Here is a 22,895-nt window from a genome sequence, read left to right on the forward strand (position 1 = left end):
AATTTCAATTTCAATCATCAATCATGCATCATACGGCCAGGACAAAACCTAGTGGGAGCTATTGTTCAATACATTATAATGTGTTAACAATAATGAAAAGTTGACCCCCGGAAATTGAAGTAACTCTTCCATCCATTAACGAATGGCCAGTCAACAACATACATAAATGATGCATATATAGATATCATCATTGAATAATTTCGAGTGGTTAACATTTTTACCAAAATAATAGGATATAATCTTAAAGAATATTGTTGTGTGGTGAGTTTTCTTTTATCTGAGATCATCATCATTGTAATTGACAAGTTATTTATTCGACTTTATATATTAGTGTTGTTTGATCATACATGACATATATTATCTGTACATATTGAAGATATATACTAGTATAGTTTTCTTTGCATATGTTACGTGCTAAAAGTCATGTGCGTAATCAAGTAAGAGTTAGTGCGGAGCCAATAATTTCACAAAGGGTGTCCAGAAATAGCACAGAGCTCTTTTCAAAAAGTAGAATTAGTGAGATTCAAACACGCGAGCACTACCTCATTCCAAGGAGGTGAAACCACGGGATACAATAGCTTGTTATGTTAAGGGTGTCCAAAATATGTTATATAATCATTTCATGTATCATTTTACTTATATATATGGTATTTTTTTTCCGATACTAAAGGGTGTAGCCACTCATGAGTAAGAGTGATATTGTACCCAACATTATAAGAAGCAAAAAAATGGTGCAAGATGAAAGAGTATGAGCATGAATCGATCTTCTATTCTATTCATCTGCAATGAAGTTAATAATTCCAACTACAAGCAATAACAAGAAAGAAACTTAATAACCATACGCGAAAATATTGTGTGGTTGATCAGCTATTCTCGTTTAGGTTCACCAGTCCAGTAAGTTTTTACAGAAATAAGAATCTTCTCTGGGTTAAATGGTCCGCTCTCATGATCCACAATTCGACTTTGCCATCTCATACCGTCTGCAATACTTTTGATTTTCACTAGTACTTCTACTCCATCTCTGAATATAACTGTACCTTCAGGCCTCAATATTCTATCCATCTCAAGTAGAATATACGTGATATCACATCTTCATCAATTCAAAAAGAAAATCGAATTAATACTATGTAATTTTAGTAGTAACTAATTAAAATCAAAGATATAGCAGGACGCATATATGTACCTATCCTGATATAGGCTGATCAAGCCACCAGCATGAATGAGATCATAAGTTCGCGGATATGTTGAAAAAGCTTCACACCAGTCATTGTATGTACCAATAAAGCCTCTTTCATATATGATACCCAAAGTGTCTGGCTCATTCTTAGCAGGAACCACGTTCATTACCCAAACTGGATATTTCGAAAGAGCTGCTGCAAATCCACCTAAATAGGCATTTGCGTCCATCACATTTCTGTATCGTCCTTGAGGCAATAGACCAATTAGACGTTTGTAGTATGACACACGCTCATTCCATACCTGATCCATCCATTATTACATATCAATTGATAATGAAGTTCTATTTTTAAAATGATCGATTGTTCTTTTTCTATTACCTGGTTATCCTCCTTAAATTTCTCAACTGTAATGCTTGGTATGGAGCCAGTACTGATCCTAGGAGGAATAGCAAAGGCTCGTTCCGGCCATTTTTCTAATGCACCACCTGCTACTTCATCTGAGTTGGTTACTTCTGGTAGCGGAGTGATACAAGCTTCCATGTCTTGATACCTTAAGATTGAGCATAAATAATGCCATTCATGAGTTTGTTGATTGATAGTAGTAATTAATTACATTACGTACCATGCTGCATCGGCTTTGTTGCGTGACTTGCAGATAAATGGTGATTTGTTTTTGATACACTTATTGTGATTCAGAGGCTTTTGCCACACAGATAAATCACCCTTTTCAATCACTTTTTTCCAGCAAAGTTGCCTAGCAGTCTCTTCAATAGAATCCTGTTCTTTCTTCAAATCTTCTTGACTTCTTTCCCAACCTCTCCAATATGTCTTCCAACGAATCGGAGGGCCTGAAAGTACCCAATAACCTCCGGGACGTAGAACTCTGTCAACTTCAATTAGGTATAACCCATCTGCAATACGCAAGTGATTAATTAATTAAACTGTCACGAGTCATGACTAGCTAATAAAGAAAATTTAATATGTGTATCGAAGAGCTTACCGTACTTGTACCATGGAATCAAGCAACGAGAACAATGAGCCATATCAAAAGCCCTAGCTGGATATGGAAGTCTCTGAGAACCCATAACACCAATCATTGCTGGAACTCCTCTTTCAAGTGCAAACCAAACTTGTGCTTCATGTGTATCTCTTGGAGCAAATGACATAGCTATTATATCCCTTTTTAGTAGATAAGCACCCCAACTTGCAACCTATATTTATGTATTAATTAAGTATTAGATACAGAGTTTATAAATTAACTATAAGAAGATAGATAGATAAATTGCTTACACCACATCCTGTATCAATTGCTGTACGAATAGTTCCACTAGTAAGGGGAACGAGTTCACTTATATCATCAATGTAAGCATCAGCTCCGTGTGGAAACATGGTTCCACCTCCTGGAAATCTCAAACGATCACCTTCGACTTGGACCCAATTTTGAACAGCCTTCTCAATGCTAAGCTCTTTATGTGGTATATTCGCAAACCAAGCATAGTCTCTACTCTGTGGCCATTTGAAAGGGATTTTATAATTGGGTGGAGCAGGTATAAGACAACGTAACGCCTCTTTCTCTTCCTTATTTGGACAATGCCTCTCTCTGTATTTTAGCATATTACGATCAAATTTTCTACCCCTTTGTGGCTCTTGACATGGTGTGTATTCACTATACAACATTTCACATGGTGAAAAGTTTTCTAATGACTTTGTATTGTTTACCACTAGTTGATGATGGCTCTCGAAATCCATAGGAACTACTGATGATGATATTGACGATGATGATGACATATCATGATCACATCCAACTCTCGTGTACACTTCAGCAGATGGAGTTGGTCGTCTTCCATTATTCTGCCAAGCTCCTAGAACATAGAAAAAGATGCATAGACCACTAACACCAACAATCCAAGTAACTCGTTTTCTCTTCGATTCAAGCTGGTACAACTTTGGAGATCCACCATGGTCTTTTGCCATCGAATACCAATTTCTACCAAATTAATTTGACATTAATTAACTTAATTATAAGGAGTGCAAATTTTTGATACAACAAGTAAGAAAGAACTGATTTTGGATAGAGGTAATTAACACTTGAGCTAACAAGATTGATGAAGTTGAATATGAATGTGCATTAATTTTAAGGCCAGTTGATGGATACAGTTGAAAGGTTACTAAATAATAGGAATATAGGGGATGGAAATGAATAACAAGTTTACAAGTCTCCATGACTTGGTCTAACTAAAACAAATTAAAGGTAATGAGTGAATATCTTGGTTTATACAAATTATATGTAAATGTTTTTGGTGGACAGGTTGAAAATACCGTAACATCTGCCTCAAATGTCTCCTTACTTGAAAAAATAGGGGAAAAAAATGAGTAAAAATTCATCAACTAACACATACCATAAATTGAGCAAAAAATCATGGTTTCTTATTTCATGACATCGGCTTAAAAAAGTGGGGTGGATAATGTAGAAGTTATTTATCACTAGGTCATTACGGATGGGCTTATAAATTTTGGGGGAAAAAGAGTTGGTCAGTTATATTCTTAAAATTCATGAACTAACACACACGAAAAACTAAAAAAGTCTTGAAATCATGCTTTGTCGCCCCTAAATGCTAAATAAAGTGGCATTGATCATGTAAAGACTGTGTAGTTCACTAAATCATTACTGATAGTCCTATAAAATTTTGGGCAAAACAGAGTCGGTCGATCATATTCCAAAAATTCATGGATAAACACATGAAAAATTGAGAGAATCTTAAATTTCTTTTTCGTGACTCCTAAATACTAAAATAAGTGGCATTTTCAAGAGTGTCCATGAATAATAAATTAGCTATATGGTGGATAATATGGAAGGAAAGGAACTATTTTGAGCACACTAGCTTCAGAAAATCAGGATGAATTCGTCTTAGACTCATCTATTTTTGGTGTAAAGAAACATGTGGGGGAAGATAGGAGAACTGGTACATTTAATAGGAAAAGTGTAAGCTTTTTTGGGCGTGGAAGGTGTAAGTTTTTTGTTAGGTGCCCCCTTATACTTTTGTTTGTAAAGATCAGAACTCAGCCTCTTTTATAGCTGAGTTTTACTGTTAATACAAGTTGTTATCAATTTCAAATAATTAGTTTAGCGATATGCTTGTATATGTGTTAACTGAACTTAGAGACCTTGGTTCTCCTGTGATAGGACCATAAACAGTGCTCCTCCTGGACTTGATAATGACCGTGATAAGAAATTCTCAAAGGTAGTCTTTTTAGTTTGCACTGGTTGATTTAGATGCTGGATATATTGTGATGATCTTGCTCTAGAGTATGGTTCAATGCTTTTGTTCGTTTCATGTATGAAATCCAAAACTTTTTGATTCTTTAACAGTCTTTCAAGGAAATGGTTGCCATGTGCTTGGTGAAAGATCAAACTAAAAGGCCAACTGCTGAAAAATTGTTGCACTACATAGTATAAGGTGGGGGCCGAGCTGCTGAGGGTTCTGGGGCTAAATCTGATCATATGTTTATTAAACTATCCGCATTCATATAATTCAAAGAAGATGAAAAAAAAATCCCAGAATTCTAACCTGTACAATATAGGGATCAAGATATGCACAGGAATAATCTAAGTTGCATAAGTTAGCTTGTATATGTTGTATAGTTTAGGTATAATTTACAAAGTTAAAAAGTGGGTGCTCATTATGTTCTGTCTTCTTTCGGGTTCTCGACTGCTCTGTCAAGGCAAAGTATTAGGCTAGTTTTCAATCTTGATGAAGTTCATGTTGGGTAATTGTTCAGGGATTAAGTCTGACTTACTGTTTTAGTTTCCCTGGGAGCCAAGTTGCTTTTGCTTCTGACCAAAGTTTTCTTATGTTGAATCTAACCAGATGAACAGCAGTTACCCACCATCGTTTTCCCTTATCTTACCCAATTCCTTTTTCTACCACGTCTTCATGGTAGAACCGTATTTTGATTTTTGAACCATGGAATGAGTGGTTATTTTGTAATGTTAGGGGAGACTGCCAAAGAAGGTCATTCAGATAATGGTTTCATTTCTTTGAGGGTGGTTCTTTTGTGGTGTTCATGTATACCAATTTCTGCTAATTTGGTTATTGAAAGTAACTCCTTTCAGGGCACCTCTCTCTTTGTTGTATGGAATTACTGTTACCTGAGTTGTCTATCACTGGAGGAAGAAGCTTCATCTTTTTGGTGTTGCTTTATTCTGTGCGATTAATAAGCTGCCATCAGATTCATTTGACTAGGCTTGCACTGAGCTAAATGTAACTTTGATCTGTTTGGATGACATCTATAGGATGGAATAGCCCAGTGACCAGTCTGAGAAAGCCACAAGTGTCAAGTATAACAGATAAGCATGGATTGGAGTCCATTAACAGTACTACGTAGGTTAAAATGAAAAGTTCATTGCACAAAGAAATATGTAAGCTCCGTAGTTTCGTTTGGTTTGCATTGTTTGGTACTGATATTAGATGCGATGCTTTGAGCTTTTTTATCTTCCTTCTCTCAAGGAAGCTAAGTTGCTGCATGGTTGGCAGAAAAAGAAATTACATGAGACATGTTGGTGAAGGAAGGTGATCTTTTGCTTGATGTTCGTTAGATATGCCTTCTGTCGTGGGAAAATAGTAAGATAACACCATAAGAGTTTAGCAGTAAGAAGAGTTTAACTTGTTCATATATTTCAGATCAACCAGACGAAAACATGAAAGGAATGGGGAAAATAGGAAGACATAAGAGGAGGAACAACGGAAAAGAGAATATTTGTCCAGGACATTAGCAATGGAACTATGTTACTTCTCCCTTAACCTCTAATTAACCCTCCGCAATACCCCATACACAACACACCAAACAAATCATAACAGTGATTCTATCTTTTTGGAAAAGATATACCTTTTCCAAGATACATCTGAGTGAAGTAATTGATTGTTCCTCCAACTAATTATATCCCGAAAGCAGCAAAGGATATTATGGGAAAATATCTAGAAAGCCAATTTGGCCTCTTCTCTTCCCCTCCTGCATCATCAACATTGTTGGCAACTTCAATCTGCAGTGATTGTTGTTGTTGTTGTTGTTCTACCTCTCCCTCCTGTTCCCTTCCTGCACCACCAGCATTGTTGTCAACTTCAACCTCTACATCACCAGCATTGTCGTCAACTTCAATCTCTACATCACCAGCATTGTTGTCAACTTCAATCTCTACATCACCAGCATTGTCATCAACTTCAATCTCTACATCACCAGAATTGTCGTCAACTTCAATCTTTACATCACCAGCATTGTCGTCAACTTCAATCTCTACATCACCAGCAGTGTCGTCAACTTCAATCTCTACATCACCAGCATTGTCATCAACTTCAATCTCTACATTACCAGCAGTGTTGTCAACTTCAATCTCTGCCTCACCAGCAGTGTTGTCAACTTCAATCTGCAGTGATTGTTGTTGTTCTTCCTGTCCTTCTTCTTCCTCCTCCTCCTCCTCCTCCTCCTTCTCCTCTTCCTCCTCCTCCTCTCCCTTTTCTTGTTTCTTTTCCTCATCCTCGTCCTCTCCGTCTTCTTTGTCTTTTTCTCCCTGTTGATCAGTTTATTGACAATCCTCCTCCAGGATTTCCGGTGATTCTTCTTTTACCTCCTTCTTGTCCTCCCTTTTCTCTGTTTTTGTACCTTGGGAGATAGTACCTTCAGAAGATGACGGGACCCCAGTGGAACTTGTTCTCCTTATTGTTGGATCAGCCATCTCCAACAAAGACTCACTGTCATGAAGCTTGGAAGAAGCCCACTCCACTACTGACTGCTCTCCTTCTGGTTTTGAACTACATCAGGAACAAGAAAAAAAGAAACATCAGCAGCAAAACACAAAACGCAAGCAAAAGTTTATCCTCATCCACCTTACAACATTTGTAGTCATAATTACAAAGTAGTGAGCCATGGTGAAAAACCTATTGCAGGTGTCCAACCAGATGAATAGAAGGTTGCAAGGACAAACAAATCAAGTATCATGTACTTACTTCAATGCTCGAGCAATGTGGATTCGGAGGCTCCATGTAAGAGGCATGCACACTACATGGTTCAAGGCATCATCAAGTGTGACATTCCTTATGCACTCATACACAAGGAAGTGGTTTCCATGCCCCACAGAGTAGCTAACAAGTGAAACAATAGGGTGCTTCAAAGTGGATGCGATTCGCATCACTTCCATAAATTGTTCTTCCTGAGTTATAGAGAATGCAAAATAAAGAAGCAGCAAGCAAGTAAGAAAACTTCTTTGTTAATTGCAACAAGTACTTAAAAAGATACCTTTCCATGAGGGATATCTGCTCTATAAACAAAAACACGTGTTCCTTCACCAAACAGATTAACGAGACTGAAGTTGCTTGTGGCCACTATATATATAGAGTTTGGCACATACTGGGATGATTTTGCAATTGAAACTTGTTGTTTTTGACATTTGCCAAGAGGAAATCAGTGAACTGCTGGCGAAATCGAGGCTATCGTATTGAGCAGCTAAAGAACCTATTGTGGAATTAACAGTTCTCAGTAGGGAAAGGATAACACACAGCCAAGAACATAGGAAAGATTCACTGCCTGTTTCAGTAATAAACAAAATGAGAAATACTCTACCCTTGGGATGCACTAATTAGAAGAGACTGCAATGAACTCATGCTCACGAATTAATTCTTGTTCACCGGTTACAGTCGTTAGAGATCCAATCCTGATTATTACGAAATACATAATTAAGCTAATAATCAAATCAATCCTGATTATTACGAAACACATAATTAAGCTAATAATCAAATCAATCTAGATTATTACGAAATACATAATTAAGCTAATAATCAAATTGAAAGTAGACCATAAGTTGTTAATTGAAAGTACTCAATGATGATCATCATCAATATGACAATCTTAGGCTGGAAAATTTAAACAAAAACAAAAATAAATAAAAAACAGCCAAGAACAAGAAATATATAATCTTACTTCGTTATACGATTCTCCAGAATGCAGTTTTCTGCATCAAAATAACGATTGTCAGAACTCCAGGATCAAAACAAAGTCTAAAATACCAAATAATTGATCTTACATTCTCTTTTCAAGTGTAGTGAGACTTGATCCTTCAGTTTACTGCAAAAAAAAAGACAATCACCCAGAAACAAAGAAGAACGAATAATGAAAGTACATAACAATTGAAATGATTTTGCTCACAATTCGAAAAAAATAAAATTGGAAGCAATATGCATACCCAGAAAGAGTAAATGAACTATCTCGTGACAGTGGAAACAAAAAGTAAAATATAGTTTAATAGAGTAAACGGTTATGGTTAGTTATAACAGAAAAATGTGAGCGCGGGAAAAGTTTTTTCCTTTCTTACTTAGTTATGTCTTGTATTTTATTTATACATAATAATAAAATATCATTTGCTTTTTAGAAATTAATTTCTTATAATTAAAAATGGGGTTATAATTGCATAATTAATTAAGACAATCAACCTTTGGATATCCGCATTTTTTCAAAAATAAAAATAAAAAATTTTAAAAACCCGTCGTCGGTAATTTCTAATATCAAATTTTTTATTTCGAGTTTGGTTTTGGCAACTTTTTTGGTGTTCCGGGGATGAATTTTTTATGCAATTTATGGTGCACATGAAAAATTTCGAGTTTGGTTTTGGCAACTTTTTTGGTGTTCCGGGGATGAATTTTTTATGCAATTTATGGTGCACATGAAAAATTTCGAGTTTGGTTTTGGCAACTTTTTTGGTGTTCCGGGGATGAATTTTTTATGCAATTTATGGTGCACGTGAATTCATGGATTTTCTATAAAATTACATATATATATATATATATATATATATATATATATATTAGAATCGAGCTAATATTATTGGTTGACACTTATGCTATGAAAAAACCTAATGATTGACTTGGTTTAAAGTAATCAACTCCCACTTGATACATTTTTTCTCATTTCATTGGTAGTGCACTCATATTCTAGAAATTCTAGATTAACCTCTGCCTACTCCCTTCTCTCTTATAAAATCTATCATATTTTTTCAAATCTTGAACTTATGAGAACAACGTATTGTTGTTAGTGAAGCTAGAGAATAGATGTAGGAGAGACAGTTTGTCCATAACTGTCAGAACTATATTGTAAATATTTGGTTGTTCATGAAAATGTCGCTTAGCCAAAAAAAAATAGACTCATGAAAACAACATGTAGATTGATGCATGGTTTAGGGGTGGTCATGATTCAATTTGGATCGATTTTTAATTTAAAAATGACCATATCAATTAAGTTGATTTTTTCGATTGTTATAAATAATATTGATTGATTTTTAAATAATGATGTGATCTCTTGCAAAGAAATTGCACGTGGAGTGATCTTCAATATATTTAGAGAATGAAAAAGGACCCTACAAATTAAAGAAACCACAAATGAAAGTTAAAAAATATATGCAGATCAAAGAAATTTTATTTATTTTCTTTCATCGCTAAATAGAATAACCAAATGGAGCTATCATATTTTTTCTGTGAATCGACCTCAATAGATGCCTCTACTTATTGATGTTGCAGTTGAACAAATGAGTTAACAATTGCTTCTCAATGTAAAGAGGAGACAATAAATATATGTATTTACAGTTTATTTAGTACTTTCTAGTTGTCTAGATGTTGTAGTTGAACCATAATTATTCTCTGCAAAGTTATATAGTTAAGCCAGCATATACTAATTAGATATCATAGCTATAGTTTAAGTTAATTACCACTCGCGATCAACATTCAATGATAATTGGAAAATCATGATAATTACGTGGGCTGGGGTTTCGAGTTTGTCTAATTCAGAATTTGTTTAGCTTTTGTATAATATAATTTGTGTACCGTTTAAAGTTCTAATGTTTGTACTTGTATAAATTTATTATTTCGAGTTTATACAAAAATAACTCAATTATACAAACGTATCGGCGAATTACACAAACCACCGAATTATACAAACGAGACAACTTAAACTGTAGTTATAGCCCACAAATATGCGAACTATAACTATGAAGTATAATTAAATTTATTAGAGTGATTATTTGCGAAAATTCTCCCTTTTTGCTCTCTCTCTCTCTCTCTCTCTATATATATATATATATATATATATATATATATATATATATGCTCACACACACTAGATAATTGAAGGCCCGTTCACAGGCCCAATATAACTAATTATTTGGGAAAACTAAGCAAATACTCCATAAAAGCAAAATAATTATAAACATATAACCCTTTACATTCATACCCAGTGGCGGATTCAGGATTTTCGTTCAGGGGGTTCGAAAAATAAAAGTATAAACGTGTAAATAAGCCTTTAGAAATGGAAACCTTGAATTCTTTTGGGTTTAAAACCAAACTTTTAACACATTTTTTAAAGTAAAAAAAAAAACTAAAAAAAACTGAAACTGAAAAAGAAAAAAATAAAGTGCTATCATTAGGATTCGATCCAGTGATGTACAACTTAGTTTCAGGGGTATTTGCCACTGCACCATCAGTTTCTCTTTGTTATTGAGGGGGTTCAAAATATATATATCTACAAAAATACAGAAAATTTACCTTATATATATCGTGTAATTTTTGCCGAGGGGGTTCGGGTGAACCCCCTCGATACCACATGGGTCCGCCCCTGTTCATACCCCACTAAATAATTACACTATATACCTCCCCCTTAACTAATTTCGCTTAATTGATACTAAATCAGTATTATATACTATATTGGTATCATTAAGGTTGATAATTTCGCTTAACTGCTACTAAATCAGTATCATATACTGTATTGATATCATTATATCATTAAGGTTGATAATTTCGCTTAACTACTACTAAATTAGTATCATATACTGTATTGATATCATTAAAGTTGATAATTACGCTTAATGCTACTAAATCAGTATCATATACTGTATTGGTATCATTAAGGCTGATAATTTCGCTTAATTGATATTAAATCAGTATATATATACTAAATCAGATGGTTTCCTTTTCAGGTATGTTTCTGATGGACTTCAAACACATATATCATATATGCTCATTCAATAGCAGAGGGGCTATTTTTGCTTTTTGCTATTAGAGAAGAATAGAAATAGGTGAAGTGTTATCAAAGTTGCACTTTAGCCAAGAAGCGAGATGCAAAACATATTAAGTGCTTCACCTTGCTTAATGGGTTAGTGTCGTCATAAAAGCTCTAAGACATATACTTTTCATTGCCAATAAACATAATCATGAAAAAAGTGAAACTAACCATTAATATTTCTCTATCCATGTATTTGTTGTTCATACTAATTATAGTATTAGTCTTAGACTAAATACATAATGGTATCGGGTGATCTTAACTTTTTGCACTCAACTCCTTGTTGCACTCAAATAAGCTACTTAATGAAAATTTGTGGACAAAAGTATCTTTGTCTAGGACCTAATTCACTCGACATAAGTTTAAAGAACTGTTGTCTCGCTTGACATGAGTTATGAAGGAATTAAGTTATGCAAGAAAAGTTTGTAGTATTTCTATGACCTATTTTGCAAGGCAAAATAGTTTGGTTAAAAATTAAATTATGCATTTTGCGTCATAATATATGAGTTCCAAAACTAAACTTTTGTCTTACTTATGCCGTACAATATAACATGCTATGCCTTATACAAAATAACTTATGGTACGTTATAATACGAAAATACAAATTTTTGTCGAGACAAAAAATATTGTATTTGTTATTAGTGTAAAGTATTTTTGGCCACTTTATTTTTTTCTTAAAGTATTGAAGAACAAACTCGAAAGACCATTTTGAATCTACCATCAAACATAAGTGTTATTTTTATTATTTTCTCTCACATTTTAGGTTGGATTTTAACAAACTTTTGTGAAAGCTAAGATAAATTTTTGAATAATAAACACAAAGTTGATGACCAATTTACTTCCAAAATAGGGGGCATTTGTGTAAATGACGAGTCAATTTATTAACTGTAACACATTTTGACCCGCCACATTCGATCCAATCTGCCGGAAACCATCATCATTCATGAGTACTCTGTCTTCCCCCAATATAATATCCAAAAATTAGCTTTAGGTCTACATTTCTGTTAAGGCTGTAATTTACTTTTTGTATTGCCTCATCAATGGCTAACTCCAGCGAAAAAACGGAGGGGTGTTTGAGTACGTTAAACAGGTGTTTTAATAAGATAATAGATATGGAGGAAGTAACGAATCAGTCAATGATTTCATCGTCATTGATTGTTCTATTGAGTTGTTTCTATTCCATCAATATTGTTTCTGTCATGTTTGCTGGCAATCTTCAACTAGCTGCCTCGAATCTCGCTACTTCCTGGGCTGTAATCACTGGTTTCTCTTTCATATTTGGATTGAATGCTGCAGTCGAAACATTATGTAGACAATCCCCAACAACAACGTACACTTTGCTGCAGACATCATGTAGCATATCATTCTTCTTTTCAACCGCCATTGCTCTTCTCTGGTGGTATTCAGATACAATTCTGATTCAATTATTTCATCAGGATCATGAAATTGCTAAAGAAGCAGGACTGTTTTTGAAGTTTCTTATACCTGGATTGTTTGGATATGGTCTTTTGCAAAATGCCATGAGATTTCTTAGGGCACACTCAATTTTAGACCCTATACTTTTGTTTTCAATGGCATCTTTAGTTATACATATTGCTATTATTGCCTATGCTTTGGTTCATTGGACAGGTCTTGGTTTTAAAGGAGCGTCATTAGCAACATCTATTTCCATTTGGATTCAACTCATCATCTTTTGTCTATTCATGTTTTTCTCCAAACATATCAAATGGGATTACGCTTTCTCATTCGAGCCATTTCATTTTCAACATATCCTTACTAACTTGAAATTGGCTTTGCCCTCTGCTGCCATGGTCTGGTGAGTAACGTACATAGTGCTCGATCTATTACTATTCTTTCCTTCTGTATGTTGTGTACTACTCTTCTTTTCGTTCTATGGTAGTAAGGTTTGCATACACTCTACCCTCTCCCCTGACTCTACTTGTGGGATTACGTTGGGTATGCTGCTGTTGGTAATGATGTACATGTATATACGCAGTTTGGAGTACTGCGCTTTTGAGATTCTTGTGTTATTGGCTGGTTTGATGCCAAACCCGGAAACATCGATTTCCATAATTGCAATGAGGTAAAAGCTTCTTTGCTTTAGACCATAAATCACATCTTCACATTCATCAAGGCTGACAATTTTTTTGGTTGCGACTTTTCAGTGTAAATACCCAAGCCATTGCCCACATGTTATTTTCCGGTCTGAGTGTAGGTGTAAGGTAATCTACCATGCACGAATATGAGTTTGACTTTTATACATTGTCCGGGAGGAATAAATACTTACATAGTTATATTCTTAAGATATATCTCTATGACAAGTTACCAAAAAGATAGCAGGCTTAACATGCATATATAATGTACTAGGAGTAACAGTTACTCCCCCTGTTTTATATTTTTTTTTTGTCCATTTAAAAAAATTGCTAAGTCTTTAATTTAAACATAACATATGACATGTTTAAAACCATAAGATTACAGAGTATTTTGATACATTTTACATATCTTTTGCTTAAGACCGATACAAGATTCAAAAGTCTTATTTACTTTCTTAAACTCCGTATAGTCAGTCAAACTAAGACAAACAAATTGAAACGGAAGGAGTGTTACATTATAAATCACTTACATTATATATATGCAGCACCCGAGTTGCAAAGGAGTTGAGAGCTGGAAATCCTGAGGGAGCTAAACATGTTGTGGCTGTTGCTTTCAAGCAAACTATTCTTTTAGTATATGTACTTTGTTTGGCTCTATTGAATCATCATATTGCCTGGGCTGGCCTCTTTAGTGATAGCGCGGAGATAGTTAACAAATTTACCTCCATGGTACCTCTTCTTTTAATATCCTTTGTACTCGAATTCACTCAAGGAAATTTATCAGGTCAGATTTTTATTTCTGTAATATCCGGAGATATATATATGTACTATTAGTTTTGACATTCAAAATAAGCTTAATAACTTTGTCATTCGATTGATCAGGGGTGGTTAGAGGATGTGGGTGGGAGCGTTATGCTATGTGCATCGACTTGGCAGCATTCTATTTCATCGGCATCCCAATAGCAGTCCTCGTTGTTTTCAAGCTCAGCCTACATGCTCAGGTAATTCAAATGCGATCATATGCTTTATTTGTGTCATCGTGTAGACAGATTCAAGATTTAAACTTGATGAAAGTTTTTGTTTTTGAAAAAAATATGATGCAGGTTTTATGGATTGGCTTGATATGTGGTCTAGCTTGCCAAACTTTTGGCTTATCGCTACTGGTATTATTGACTAGATCATGGAAAAAATTAGAGGGCTCAACAAATAGCAATAGAGAAAGTGAACTTTCAGCTTAATCTGTTCTTTAGCCACTTGGGTAGTTTTTGTATAGCTTTGATATTGTTTAATCACTTATTTGGTACGTCGTGTATATGAGAGAAAATAATACATGTATTAGCTTTGATATTGTTTAACCACTTATTTGGTGGTATCATTTGGATCACAACACTAATTAGTACTATCTCATTTTGCCTGATGACATCAAAATCTTGAATTTCCTTAAAAGCATATTACCTGTTCTAGTATGTGTTTGTTTTTGGAGATAATAATAAGTACTCATTTATAACTATAGACTATGTTTGATCATTCATTACTAAGTTTGTATAGTTGGAAATCATAGAAAAAATTAACTTTTTATTTGTCTTTGCAATTTTTTTTCAATAATTGAGAGACATTAATGTTACTATTAACTTCATAAAATGACTCATTTAGCATTACTATATAACAGAGCAGTGCATTGTATGTGTTAATAAGAGTATCTTTTGGGCCTAATGCACACATACAGGAGCTAGGTATGTGAGCTGGCCCATTAGTTAATTTAACCCTACGCCCTAATATTGTTTATATAAACACCATTATAGGTGTTGGAAGACACACTCTAGATCTCTCAGTGAACGACTAGGGTTAGAGAGTTTCTCTGCATATATACCTAGTTGAGGATATTTAGGCTGTGAACTAGGGCATCCATTCTCCATTCCTAGATCGGTAATTGAGTCATGGTTGCCGCAGATGATCCGCTTCTGAAAAGAGAAAGTCTGTAAGTCTCCAAACAAATGATTTATTACTCTATGCTTTATATTCAATGATACTACATAAAGTTGGGATGATAGGGATACTAAAGAATGTAGATAAAGTGTTTGTACAACTTGATGGCGACTGTGCATCCTCCAACATGTTGTACACACTTTATTTGCCTTTTTCAATATCTCTATTAAGGCTAGGCACTGGACCGAGTTGTATCGGTACCGTTCCGGTTACTGTTCCGGTCCAGTAGAATTCGGGACAGAATGGAATACATTGAATCGGTACTCGGAACGGGACGATATCATTATTTGGTATAGGTCTGCCGGTACCGGTTCATTCCGGTTCCGGTCCGATCCGGGAAATTGGATTGGTTTTTTTCATTTTTGTAATTGTTTTATACTTTTATTAGCATTTCATTTTTATTTAATTTTTTAAAATTACAAACTTAATTCATCAACTTCAAATAATATAAACCTAAAAACTTTAAAATTTATAAATTTAACAAATTACAAACTTAAGTTATTTAAATTACAAGTTAAAGTTATAACTTATAACATATAACTTATAAACTTCAAAAGATTCAAATCTTGAGAACTTATAACATAAATTGAAAAACTTCAAAAAAAAAATTCATATTTTCATAATTCATAATAACTCAAAAAAATATATTATTTTTTGAAATAGTTATATGTGCCGTCCCGTTTATCCCATTTCGGTCCGTTCCGATTCTATACAGGTATATAGTGGGATGGGACGAAACCAAGTTTCCATCTCGATAATTCCGGTCCGGTTCATCCCAATTTCGGCCAACTCGATCAAACCATCCTGGTCCGGTCCGATACCAATTCATTTTGGTCTGGTGATCACCTTAGCTCAAATGTCTTGAACTTATATGCTCTTATAATGTCTTCAACGAGAAGTTGAGTGCAACACTGAAGAAGTTCCCAATGTTGGAGGGATTGTACATTTGCTACATCCCAATACCCAAATAAGCCATTTAAACAATAAACAATTCTTGACATTATTTAAAGTCATTTAAGATGATCAACTTAAACGACTTTAAAGAACAACAAGAACGACCTATAGTTTCAATGGCTTTTTTGATGATTGAGATGTAGTAAAGGTGTAGTTCCTCCAACAATGGGAACTTCTTCACTGCTGCACTCAACTCCTCACTGAAGACATATAGAAACATATGAGTTCAAGAAGTTTAAGTTGAGGTGGTCTGTTGAAAATATTCAGAGTGAAGGAATACTCTCATTGAAGCCTTACATACTAGATAGATTGAGATATGCACGAAGAACTTGCTTGAAAGACTTGAAACTCTAGCTTCTGCCTTACTTACGGTACCTTCTGAGTTTCAGGGAGTTCAAAGTGTAGGAACTGAGTGTTAGGCATGAAAATCCCTTCATGGATGTACGTAATGTCGTGGCTAAGACTTAAGAATAGTGGAAAAGACAAAAGAAACCCAGTTAAAAACTGTCGGAAACCTTCTATAAGGCTATGTACAGTTTGCGGTTTGATCTATGGGTCCTAGATACCATCCGTGAAAGCCAGACTGAAATTTTGAGTATATGAAGTTCGTTATACGTGCCCAAATTACGGCTTGTAATTGGGTCTATGATTTGTAATAAGATCAATAGAAATCAGGCCCAAAAACATGTTTCAAGACTTCATTTTACGAGTCCAAATTACGGCCCATAGATGCTTTTACGGCCCATAATTGGGTTCGTAAGAATCAGAAAAAAAAATTACTTTCAAAAGTTTATTCTACGAGTTCAGAGTGTTAGTCGTACTTCAATTTATGACCCATAAATGAGGTTCGTAGTTATTAGACTCTGAAAACTCAGTTGTGGTAAAGAAAGATCACAATTTCATAAAAATTATATCTTTACTTCTATCAATCTTGTTAAATTCTTATAGATAAATATTTTAAGCATGAGAGTTAAGGAATACTCTAATTGAAACCTTGCATACATGAGAGATTGAGATTTAAATGAAGAACTTACTTGAAAGACTTGAAACCCAAGCTTTTGCCTTCCTTATGGTAGTTTCTGAGTTTGAGGAATTAAGAGTGTAGGAACTGAGTCTTGAGCGTGAAAATCCCTTTTAGGATATGTGTAATGTCGTAGCTTAGACTTAGGAATAATGGGAAAAGACAAAAGAAACCCCAATTAAAAAACTATCAAGAACTTTCTATGAGGCCATCTATGGTATGTTGTTTGATCTACGGGCCGTAGATCCCATGCGTGGAAGTTAGACTGAAATTTTGAGTTTCTGAAGTTCATACGCCCAAATTACGGCTCGTAATTGAGTTTACAACCCGGAATCATATCCATGTAAATTAGGTCCAAAAACGTGTTTCAAAACTTCATTTTACGAGTCCAAATTATGGCTCACAGATGCTTTTATGACTTGTAACTGGATTAGTAAGAATCAGACAAAAAATGACATTCAAAAGTTTATTCTACAAGTTCACAATGTGGGTCCTACTTCAATTTATGACCCGTAAATGAGGTTCGTAGCTATTAGCCTTGGAAAACTTTGTTATGGTAAAGAAAGATCATAATTTCATAATAATCTTATCTTTACTTCTATCAATCTTGTGAAATTCTTGAGAATAAAAATACCTTAGGCATGAGAGTGAAATAATACTCTCATTGAAACCTTACATACATGAGTGATTGAGATTTGAATGAAGAACTTACTTGAAAGACTTGAAACCCTAGCTTTTGCCTTCCTTACGATAGTTTCTAAGTTTGAGGAGTTAAGAGTGTAGGAACTGAGTCTTGAGATATCTTTTAGGATATGCGTAATGCCGTGGCTTAGACTTAAGGAATAATGGGAAAGGACAAAATAAACCCTAATTAAAAATTTATCAAAAACCTTCCACGAGGCCATCTACGGTCTGTGGTTTGATCTACGGGTCGTAGATCCCATCCGTGGAAGTCCGACTAAAATTTTGAGTTTTTGAAGATCATACGCCCAAATTACTGCCCGTAATTGGGTTTATGACCCGTAATCAGATCCATGTAAATTAGGCCTAAAACATGTTTTAAGACTTCATTTTATGGGCCCAAATTACAGCCCATATATGCTTTTATGACCCGTAACTAGGTTTGAAAGAATTAGAAAAAAAAGACTTTTAGAAGTTTATTCTACGAGTTCACAGTGTGGGTCGTACTTCAATCTACGACCCATAAATTAGGTTCGTAGTTATACGACTGAAAACTCGATTGTCATAGTCTCTAGTAAAATGGTCATAACCTCTTACTCCAAACTCCAAAAGATGCAAACTTGGTGGAGTTGGAAAGAAGATTTATAGAACTTTAGTTTGATTAGTCATGAGTCAAACAATTTTTTATATAATGAGCTTTATGGCCGTTTGAAGTTTACCCTTGCATGAACTAATTCGAAAAACTTAGCCGGTAGGAAGGTTTTGAACTCAATTTAGTACTAGAGGTCTCTTATGACCCTAAACTCAACCAAGTTTTACTAAATAAGCCCCAATTGCTCGTAAACTCAACTTAGGTCATAAAAAGGAGAAAAAGAGACTTAAAACTTGAATAAATTTATTTATACAAAATAAAATTACAAGATACATATATGACTGTCTTTTTCATATCTTATATGATTGTTGAAGGAAAGTTATTGGTAGACTTAGAGAAGGCGGAGATTGTGAAACAAACAACAGATTGGAAGAATGCGTTTGTGCTCCATGTTATGGGGGATACTCCTACATACACATATGCATAATTATATTATTAGAAATTGAAATGTTGTTATGTTTGAGTTATATATGCATGATGTTGATTTTTATATTGTAAAGGATTAAGTCATTTGCGACCCCTTAAAGTTGTCTGCATAATTCATTTAGACACCTCAACTATACCTAGTACCTTTTGAGCACCTCTACTAGATAACATTCGAAATGTTTAAGTATTTTTTTTGTCACTTTTAATAGATTGTGTGGTACGTGTTAATAAGCTCTCCACATGTATCTGACGTGTATAAAATGACCATAATTGTAAAGTTCAATGGAATGGGGTGAATGAGGGAGGATATTCATTTGTTGTTCACTTGGACAAAAAGCATTGTGGCCGTAGGTTGTGGATGTTGAGAGGTATTCCTTGCCCTCATGCTATTTGCGCTTATAATTACTTGAATCAAGATCCTAATCAACATGTAGAGAACTGGTATAAGAAAATAACATTTCTCAAGGCTTACAACCATTTCATCCAACCTATTCCTAGTATGAAAATATGGCCTGAAACTACAAATCCATCAATAGAGCCTCCAAAACTAAGAAAAATGCAGGCAGACCTGGCAAGAAGAGAAGAAAGAGTAAGGATGAGACAAAAAAATATGGTAACCTTTCAAAAAAGAGAGTAAAGATGACATGTTTCATATGCAAGAAAACTGGTCATAACAAAGTTGTGTGTGCAAAAGTAAGTAATAATTCATATTCACATTTGTAAATTGCTTAAAGTTTATACATATTATAGTCATATATTTTATTTTGTGGTGACATAGTATAGGAGTGGGAGAACTTCTCAACCTGATAGTAAGAGAAAGTCAAGTCAACAAAGTTATTCTCAAATAGGATTAAGATTTGATTTACATATTCATTTGCATTTAATTTTTATTTTACAATTTATTCATATCTCTTTATTTATGTTCAATAAGTTAGAACACAATCAAGTCAACAAAGTTTTGTTTGTGGTGACGCCACTGCTGTGCCAAGAACTACTTAAACAAGAGCAAGATTAGATTTAGAAATTCATTTGCATTTAATGTTTGTTCTACAAGTTATTCATATATCCTTATTTATGCTATATAGTCTAGAATGGGAGGTCCATCACACTCTACTTCTAGAACCACATATGCAACCATATTTGCAACTACACAATCAAGTCAACCAAGCTCTATTTGTGGTGACACAACATCAGTGCCTAGACCTCCTAAAAAAGGGTGCAAGTTGGGACTAAAAGAGGTTTGGGAAGAAAAAAATTTAATGCAAGAGGGACCCCATTTGTTACTGAAAGAGATAATTCTTCTAGTCAACTACCATATTCATCAGGCAGTTCTGCCTCATTTGTTGTCGCTACTAGAGGAAACAAAAGGCCTACAACTGGTTTTGGTGTTTACTTTGATCATACAACTGGAGCTCAAGTATTTAATGTATGTTCACTTAATATGTTTACTATGTTTTGGTGTATATTCTGATAGCCATATTATGATCTTATCTTATCTTACACTTTCTTTCTTCTATTACAGTCTGGTACAACAAGTAAGAAGATTCTACATGGGACAACAAAATTGAAGAGTGTTTCAGCAACCAATATAGATATTAGCTTTAAACCCCGTGGCATAAAATGGAAGGGAAAAAGATGCCGTCATCACTTCACAGTTGCAACAAATGAAAGCAAACAAGAAAAACAAAAGGTCTTGTGAAACCTCTAAGAAGTAGTTCATTTGGAAAGCTGTTATGGGCCTATGTTAAAAAGGTCTTCAACAATCTACTCTTTAGTTTATATTGAACACTCATGTAATGTATTTTTAATCATGCCTTTGTGTTAAAAAAGATTATGTATTTTCGAGGATGTGCCTTTGTGTTAGCAAGACAATGGTTTTTGAACAACATCTAGACTATCTCTCAATGCATTTGTGTTATGTATTTTTCAATCATGCCTTTGTGTTATGTATTTTTCAACCATGCATTTGTGTTATTAGCTCAATTTTTGAACAACAAACTAGACTATCTTCCAATGCATTTGTGTAAGACTACTCGATCCCAGAACTAATTGATCTAAAAAATTGCTCTGTTTTTTCAGAACACAGGGCAAGTTACAAAAGAGACCGATCAATTCATATTCAAACTTCCAATTTGATACAAAATATGAACTTAACACAGGCCTAACTATTACAAAACAGACCAATTAAGTACAACACTAATTGGCCTAGATTACCCTCCTAACTACTACAAAACTAAACAATTAAGTACTATAATCTTGAACTACTATGAACTACACCATATTAAAGAACAATTTTATAGTAGCAGACAAAGAAAAATAATCACAAGTTGGTTAAATTTGACATTTTCCCAATCCCTTTGGAGTTTAATTTCCTTGAGCTTCTTGTTCAATACCATCATCTTCTCTTCATTTTGATTCAATTGAAATTTCAAAAAATCTCTCTCCTTCAAGCTCTTTCACTTTTCTCTTTAGTCGATCAATCGAATTTTCACCATCTATGAATCTATTCCATGACACAAATCTAGATGATTCATCAGTATTTTCAGGCGACGAATCACTCCATCTAAAATAGCCATATCCACCATTTTCCTACAAACCACATAACAGTAATAAATATATAAATTTTGATTTTTCGAATAACTCAATAACAATAGTTTTTGTTCGAATAGTTACAAACCTTTGATGCTCTGCATCCAAAAAATCAACGACCTAGGTTCAGTGGAGTCTTCGAAGTTTTCAGTTGGCAATAATCACCACATTTACATATATCGGCTTCCTCGATATTCACTAAATTTTGCGACATTTGATAAAAGAGAATTGATTTAGAAGAGAGAAACAAGAGAAAGGTTGCAGATTTAGAGAAAGAAAAGAGAATTGGAGATTTAGGGAAAGAAGAGAACGTTGAGAGAGAAATTACCGTTAAGAATTTAACGTTGGGGGAGTTAAATGCAGGCAAAAAAATGGGAGAAAAATGGATTCACGCACCCCATTTGCGTGACTCACAAATGTTTTGCCATGTAGGCAAAAAATGCTTAAACTGTTTAAATCTTGGCTAGTAGAGGTGCTCAATAGGTACTGGGTCTAGTTGAGGTGTCTAAATGAATTATGCAGATAAGTTTAAGGGACCGCAGATGACTTAAGCTTATTGTAAATTATTTTTCATGTTTTTAAAATAGAAATGAGATTTTATTTTGTATGTTGGACCATATACCATAAATAGCATGCTTATACTATTTAAGTCGTACCTTCAAAATTTACTATCAATCAATTCTATAAGTTACGAGAATCTTATAAGAGGATTATCACCTCCAAATAAATTAATTTTTTTGGAGTGATTTCTCAACCTATAATTAGTGATATCATTCACCATTGTAAGAGACACTTGAATAGAAGATAAGTTATCTCATTAATCAACATATCTTGTCTTCTTCTCTTTATTGTTATATTGTTTTGAGCTTTATTTTACAACAATTTACAAGCTGTCTGCTTGATTTCATATTTATTCAAAAAATTATGTAATGAATATCTATAATATGGTGTCCGTAACATATGTTTTTTATTGTTTTTTTATTTTTATCCATTTTCAAATATTAGTTTTTTAACGATTTAAAATAGAGCTGACAGTTTCAGTTCGTATTTATAAAATTAGTCTATACTATCCATATTTCGATGAGTTGGATCACTTGTATTTCAGTTGGATAGATTTGAATTTCAATATATCGTTAGCCTATAAAAATGTGATCAAATATTGATAAATATGGGTGTTAATATTTTGGCATGATAAGCCAACTCAAATATAATATATTTAT

General features: G+C 34.1%; 4 protein-coding genes across 4 annotated transcripts in view; 1 reads left to right on the top strand and 3 right to left on the bottom strand.

Moving 5' to 3' along the window:
* The window catches only part of LOC125814566 (probable aquaporin NIP5-1), a 125,551-nt gene that overhangs the window by 8,127 nt on the left and 94,529 nt on the right, over positions 1-22,895 (bottom strand). The window lies entirely within an intron of this gene.
* LOC125814553 (probable methyltransferase PMT18) lies at positions 750-3,173 on the bottom strand. Its single transcript, XM_049494016.1, has 6 exons — positions 2,469-3,173; positions 2,179-2,389; positions 1,801-2,089; positions 1,557-1,728; positions 1,184-1,479; positions 750-1,090 (listed from the first exon to the last, which is right to left on the bottom strand). Exons 1-6 carry the CDS (start codon positions 3,150-3,152, stop codon positions 868-870), a joined length of 1,875 nt encoding a protein of 624 aa, XP_049349973.1. The 5' UTR covers positions 3,153-3,173; the 3' UTR covers positions 750-867.
* Positions 6,115-8,675, bottom strand: LOC125814723 (uncharacterized). The gene is made up of 5 exons (XM_049494189.1): positions 8,660-8,675; positions 7,470-7,555; positions 7,181-7,383; positions 6,802-6,985; positions 6,115-6,600 (listed from the first exon to the last, which is right to left on the bottom strand). Exons 1-5 carry the CDS (start codon positions 8,673-8,675, stop codon positions 6,115-6,117), a joined length of 975 nt encoding a protein of 324 aa, XP_049350146.1.
* On the top strand, positions 12,314-14,604 carry LOC125814724 (protein DETOXIFICATION 18-like). Its single transcript, XM_049494190.1, has 6 exons — positions 12,314-13,089; positions 13,270-13,356; positions 13,439-13,495; positions 13,912-14,150; positions 14,249-14,367; positions 14,470-14,604. The coding sequence occupies exons 1-6, from the start codon at positions 12,314-12,316 to the stop codon at positions 14,602-14,604; spliced, it is 1,413 nt and encodes a 470-aa protein (XP_049350147.1).

The sequence above is a fragment of the Solanum verrucosum genome, unplaced genomic scaffold (assembly GCF_900185275.1).
Source record: "Solanum verrucosum unplaced genomic scaffold, falcon-dt-bn FXZP01000268.1, whole genome shotgun sequence".
In the NCBI taxonomy this organism is placed as follows: Eukaryota; Viridiplantae; Streptophyta; class Magnoliopsida; order Solanales; family Solanaceae; genus Solanum; species Solanum verrucosum.

Excerpts from the sequence above, each read along its gene's own strand:
- LOC125814553 (XM_049494016.1), bottom strand. The coding sequence starts at position 3,152 with ATGGCAAAAGACCATGGTGGATCTCCAAAGTTGTACCAGCTTGAATCG. Across the intron at positions 2,090-2,178 it reads GATTCCATGGTACAAGTACG|ATGGGTTATACCTAATTGAA; the intron begins GTAAGCTCTTCG and ends TGCGTATTGCAG. Across the intron at positions 1,480-1,556 it reads AATTTAAGGAGGATAACCAG|GTATGGAATGAGCGTGTGTC; the intron begins GTAATAGAAAAA and ends TGGATGGATCAG.
- LOC125814723 (XM_049494189.1), bottom strand. Across the intron at positions 7,384-7,469 it reads CAGATATCCCTCATGGAAAG|GAAGAACAATTTATGGAAGT; the intron begins GTATCTTTTTAA and ends TCTATAACTCAG. Across the intron at positions 6,986-7,180 it reads CACATTGCTCGAGCATTGAA|TTCAAAACCAGAAGGAGAGC; the intron begins GTAAGTACATGA and ends TTCCTGATGTAG.
- LOC125814724 (XM_049494190.1), top strand. The coding sequence starts at position 12,314 with ATGGCTAACTCCAGCGAAAAAACGGAGGGGTGTTTGAGTACGTTAAAC. Across the intron at positions 13,090-13,269 it reads CCCTCTGCTGCCATGGTCTG|TTTGGAGTACTGCGCTTTTG; the intron begins GTGAGTAACGTA and ends GTATATACGCAG. Across the intron at positions 14,151-14,248 it reads CACTCAAGGAAATTTATCAG|GGGTGGTTAGAGGATGTGGG; the intron begins GTCAGATTTTTA and ends TCGATTGATCAG.